This window comes from Chaetura pelagica, unplaced genomic scaffold (genome assembly GCF_000747805.2).
Source record: "Chaetura pelagica isolate M959 unplaced genomic scaffold, ChaPel_1.0 scaffold159, whole genome shotgun sequence".
In the NCBI taxonomy this organism is placed as follows: Eukaryota; Metazoa; Chordata; class Aves; order Apodiformes; family Apodidae; genus Chaetura; species Chaetura pelagica.
In genome coordinates this window covers 3,403,941-3,409,394 of record NW_009954555.1, presented here as the reverse complement: position 1 = coordinate 3,409,394, position 5,454 = coordinate 3,403,941, and the positions used below count along the sequence as shown (strand labels likewise).

The following is a 5,454-nucleotide window of genomic DNA, read 5'->3' as shown; positions in this document are numbered from 1 at the left end:
AGTGCTTTGGCAGGGAAGAGCTCCTGCAAGCCCACCCTGGGTGTGTTTCTGGGTTGTCTTGCTCAAGACATGCCAGAACAGCCAAGTGGAGCTGGTCAGCTCAGGGCTCGAGCCTGCTTGCTGCTGGCGGTGTGGCTGTGCTCGCAGCAAGCTCTGGCCACGCCGTGTCAGGGTGGGGAGCTGAGGATAACTGGTAGAGGTGAAAAGAAATGCTGCCCCAAATGCATCGTAAGCACAGGTAAGGGGATGACGTGTCTGTCTGCTTTCTGTTTGTCAGCCTTGCTTCATGTCTACCAGGGTAACCAAGAGTGGGGAGCAGGCGTGTGTGTGAACTGTACGTGCAAAACTCAATGGCAAAGGCTTCCCTCCTCTCTGCATTCATAATGTTCCTCAGCTGTGAACTTCAGAGTGTAGTTCTGTTTCAGATTCATTACGTGCTTGTTCTTGGTATTCTGTAATGGGAAAGACAGAGTTTCTGTGGGCTGGTCTTTCTCACAAAGGTAGCTGATGTTCAGTTGACACTGGTTGTGAGCCCGTGCTCCGTTCAGGCAGGGATCCAGAGGCTGCTGTGCCATTCACACCCCAGAGGGACTGCACTGAGACTCTCTGTAAGGCTCTCCTTTGCAATTTGTTGTCCTAAAGAGTGGGAAGCATCCAACTTCAATCCCTCTGTGCCACTGACCTGTTCTTGTCTCAGGAATAAGTGGACAGACAGTCTCAGTTCCAGCCTGGATCCTTGCCTGATCTTGGGGTGGCTTCTCACTTCCCTGTAACTTTAAGTAAAATAAAGGCACTAGAGGTGGAACAGACTGGCTGCAGGACTTACTGGGTGATGTTTCTCTGCCTGTTAGGCTGAAGGATAGGTGATTCTGATGGCCTCTTCCATGGTCCCAGGAAGAATCCTACTCTCTCCCTAATGCAGAGCTGGCCATAACGACAGAGCTGCACAGCAGGGAACATGCAGCTGGTTTGTATGACTTACAGTGAGGAATCCATCCTCCTTTTCTGTCTCTCCTGAAACATTCACCAGGTTTTGAAGGCCAGTGGGAGGAGGAAGAGGTGGGCAATTCCCTGGTGGCCCTGTACATTCCATCACCAACCTCAGGAAATCATCTTTGTGTGATCTTTGCCACTCGCTGGGGGTTTTTAGCTGCGTTGTTGAACCAGCCAGGATTTCCCTCTCTCTTGGTTGTGTTTTGGTTTTGTTTCTCTGATTTGTTTTGTTTTTCTTTAGGGCACCACAGCTTCCTGGTTGAACAGCAATTTCCCCCTAACTGGTTTCCAACCAGCTGAAGGACTGCTTGATGCTGTGTCCTGATGGGACCAGTGTACATGACCAATCCTTTGCTTTCATGAATCCAGGAGCACCTGAGAATTAGAGATTGTATTTTTGGAGTGCAGGCAAAGTTCACAACAGAACTCTGTCAGCCAGCAAGACTAATGGCTAAGTTAATTTCTGACCTCTATGACACAGGCAAGGCTAACTTCTTTCTTCTTGACAGGAAACAAATGTCAAGATGCTAAGGACAAGGTCTGCCAATGTCGTCAGGGCTACAGCTGTTCTGATACTGCATGTGGCTACTGTGAGAAGCTGCCTGAATGTGCAGAGGGCCAGGAGCTGGTGAAGCAAGGTAACTAAAGAAACACTGCTTACTCCAAAGGGCAGAGCTCAAGATAGGTGGCTGGCTGAGCAGCAGTTTCCTTCACTTATTACAACCTGCTTTTAGGAAGGAGCATGATGCAGAGAGAAAGGGCATTTAAGCTGTGGCCTCTGTGACTCAAACCCCTGGTTCCCTGTTTTATAGCTCTTCCCTTTCTACATTTGACAGTTTCACTTTCATGCTCAGACTTGCAGTGTTACTTTCCTTCCAAGCTGTTTGAACTATCAGTTGAAGAATGTTTTCCTGCTGTCAGATCAGACTGTTCTGTACCTCTTCCTTAAAGGACCCACCTCTTTATTTCTCAGAATCCCAAGGTGGCAAGAACTGCTGTGGAATTTCACAATGCAGCAAGAGTGCAGAGGGGCTGGATTGTGCTCTGACCAGTCGTATCCTCCCCTTCCAGTCAAGGCACTAATCATTCATGTTCTCTTTTCTTTCAGGCTCTATAGACTTCACATTTGAATGCAAACCATGTGAGACAGGAACATATTCCAATGTCAAGAATGGCTGGTGCCGTAACTGGACTGAGTATGTATTTCTGGCTGCTCTCCTTCTTTGGAAATAAGCATGATAAAAGTCTCAAATTATTAATATTTAAATTAGAAAATAAAATAGAATCAAGTATGAGATCACGCATGAGATGAAACTGTTTTTAAAAATCCAGCAATGCAGGATATTTCTCTCTCCTTTGGCTTTATAAATGAACTGAAGACAAATTGCTGTGGGTTCAACCTGCTTCCCAGGCCAGCAAAGTCATTTCAAACATGGACATCACTGGAAACAAAGAGACTAAAACAAAAAAAAAGCATACAAACAATTGGGAGGTAGTGTGATCTTGCTGGGGAACAGCCATAATTTTACCTGCATTGCTATCAGAAAAGGAGGAGACAAACTGTGGAAAGAGGGGGGGGAGGGAAGAAAGGGAGACAAGAGGCTGGAGAGGAATGAAGGGAAAGGCAGGAACATTCTTAAATGTGACTCTTCTTCTTCTTTAAGCTGTGAAAGTTTTGGCTTTGTGACAGTCAAGCAGGGCAACAGGACACATAATGCAGAGTGTGGTTTCCATTCCAAAGATCTGGAAGAAGGTACCTTCTCACAATGTTTTGTTTCTTTGAGCCTATAACTTCTCCTCTACCCCTCTTCAGCTGGTGACTCCTGCATAGTTCTCAACCAGAGTTTGCTACCATGAACATTTGCTTTAAAAATTACTGCTGTGCTTCTTGCAATAATAATAATGATAATAAAGGTAGAATTGCTGACCTGGGCAAAGATTCCACCCTTAAAGCACTGCCAGGCAGAGAAAAGCCCAACAATTGTCCTTAAATTAGAGCACACTTCTTTGGCAAATCATCATCCTTTTCCTGCTGTTTGTGCTGATGATGCTGTTCAATGTTTCATTGTTGTTCTGCTAGATTTTCTTAGAAAGAGAATATATTGGTTAGTCATCCAGTTCCTTTACAAGTATTGGTTGAGTCCACAACACCCAGATTGAAATCTAATGTCTTATCATGGACCAAATGAGATAGGAATAAGTGGGTACAGCTTTGCAGGCACTGAGAGTCTTAGAGGCAGTGCTCCTGCCTTTCCCCCTGCAATGAATTGGTGCCTTTCAGGTCTGGACCCTTCATTCAGACAAGCAGTTGAGTCAAATTGCAAACAAGTGGTGCTTTCAGCTCCCATGGGGCTGACACCTGTGTGAAAACTTGCCTTGCTCCTCAGGGAGACATTGAAGCCAAATCTACCCAGAAGATGAAAACCAAAAGAGGGTAGAAAGATACAAGTGTGGTCTGCAAGAGAGAGAAAGAGAGACTGGGCAGTGAACTGATCAAGGATGTGAGGTTTTTTGCATCAGTTCTTCTTACCACAGACAGTGATCTATTGCTCCCTTGGCTTGGAGCATCTGTTTTATGGTTAATACCCATACTGGGGTGGGGTTTTTTTGCCTTGGAAGATTATTTTCCACAGAAAGAGAGATTGAATCTCTAAATTTACTTGGAATAACTGCCTTTCCTTGAACACAATGATTTCTTAATCTTTATTGAATCTGTTTAATTGCAGTTCCTATGAGAAGTGACTCTCTGTACACCACCATCCTGGCCATCCTTACTGCAGTGGCTGTGTTTATTCTCATCTTACTGACTTTCTTCTTGCATTTCTGCATGTGGTCACTGAAGAAAGAGAAATTCCACAGAGCTGACAAGGGTAGGTACATGTTTGTGGACTTCTCTGTAGCTTTTCAGTGGGGAACAATGTGTCCATGGATCCAGAGTCAGAATGGAATACATAGGGTTGAATAAAGCTGGATAAATAGAATCACAGAATGTCAGGTTGGAAGGGACCTGAAGGATCATCTGGTCCAACCTTTTTAGGTACTACTGTAGTTTAGATGAGGTGCCTCAAAATCCTGTCAAGCTGAGACTTAAAACTGTCCAATGTGGGGGAATCCACCACTTCCCTTGGAAGGCTGAGACTGTTCCAATGTTTGACTGCCCAATCAGAATTTCCCCAGGAGCAACTTGTTCCCATGACCCCTTGTCTCTTCCCTGTGGCTCCTTGTAAATAGGGTGTCTCCATCTTCTTGGTAGCCACCCTTTAAGTACTGGTCCATGGCAACGGGTCTTCCCTGAGCCCACTTTTCTCCAGGCTGCATTTCTCTCAGCACTGATAATTAGGTCTCCCCTGAGCCCTCTTTTCTCCAGGCTGCACAACCCCATTTCTCTCAGCAGTGATAATTCATGAAGGACTCACCCTGCAGTTTTGAGTGGGTTGCTTAGTTTTGCTAAGGTGCAGTGTAGCACCTGTAGCTTTGTCCTGTCCTGTCCCCTTCCTTGCTCAGGGTGGTGGGCAGCCAGTGACATGTATGCAGACCTCTTTGTGTTTGCAGTGCTTTTGCTTATTCTCACTGCAGATCTGGAACATAACTTCCTTAGGCTGCCAGGAGCTCCACAACTCACCCCTATCAGAGAAGAGATTGACAGCTGCCAGTTTCCTGAGGAAGAACATGGAGATGAAACACCAGAAGAGAAGCATGTCTATCTCTACCCTCAGAGTCTCCAATGAAAACAGATAAATTGCAGTTTGCTGTGAGAAGGGGGAGCTGAGCTTGTCAGAAGAGACAAAGAAGGGAAGGACTGAGTGCCTAAAGCATCATTATGTAGATACAAATAAGGAGTGGGGCTGGGGGAGTTTTGCTTTAATTCTTCTCTAGCCTTTACATTCAGTTTAATGCTCTTTTCTCATCCAGTTTGTAGAGTAGAAAAAAGCAAGGGAAAACAGGGAATTGCCAGCATTGGTTCCTGATGCTTTTTTCCTTCACCTCAGGAAAACAAAAGAGAACCAGAGCATCTGCTGGTGTATCCCAGTGTACTCCCAGTGGCTGAAAGGTGATCCCCTTACTGAAAATTGTACCACAGAGGGGTTTTTTTTACATGTTAATTAGTGCTCCTTCCATTTCATCGTGCTCTAACAAGGCTAAAAGGAATTTGTTTGCCTGACTTTCAAGGGGCAGAGCTCCAGCTGAAGTTGGCTGCCTCCTGTGAAGTGACACTGGTTGCAAGTAAGAATGTAGCCTGTGGCTTCAACCTGGTTAAAACTTGCCTGTTGGTTTTTTTTTGTGTAGAAGTATTTGTTTGTGTTATGTGAATGTGGATTCAAAGCTCTGGATACCAGTTCTGGTTTGGCCTTATGGTGAAAGCTGCTTGGAGAAGACTCTTTCATAACTGAGTCAGCTTGGACAGCAAGGGGTTACCTTCACATGGAAGGGTATAAGTATCTCCCAGTACAGCCATTACAT

General features: G+C 45.3%; 1 protein-coding gene across 1 annotated transcript; it reads left to right on the top strand.

Annotated features, from left to right (window-relative positions):
- The first annotated feature begins 69 nt into the window (after positions 1-69).
- Positions 70-4,721, top strand: TNFRSF18 (tumor necrosis factor receptor superfamily, member 18). The gene is made up of 6 exons (XM_010005265.1): positions 70-238; positions 1,503-1,631; positions 2,102-2,189; positions 2,658-2,746; positions 3,720-3,863; positions 4,570-4,721. The coding sequence occupies exons 1-6, from the start codon at positions 70-72 to the stop codon at positions 4,719-4,721; spliced, it is 771 nt and encodes a 256-aa protein (XP_010003567.1).
- Positions 4,722-5,454: the final 733 nt, after the last annotated feature.

What these genes read in the sequence shown, in the direction of transcription:
- TNFRSF18 (XM_010005265.1), top strand. Translation starts at nt 70, where the DNA reads ATGCCAGAACAGCCAAGTGGAGCTGGTCAGCTCAGGGCTCGAGCCTGC. An exon ending in CAAATGCATCGTAAGCACAG is followed by an intron (nt 239 to 1,502) that starts GTAAGGGGATGA and finishes TCTTCTTGACAG; the next exon opens with GAAACAAATGTCAAGATGCT. An exon ending in TTCCAAAGATCTGGAAGAAG is followed by an intron (nt 2,747 to 3,719) that starts GTACCTTCTCAC and finishes GTTTAATTGCAG; the next exon opens with TTCCTATGAGAAGTGACTCT.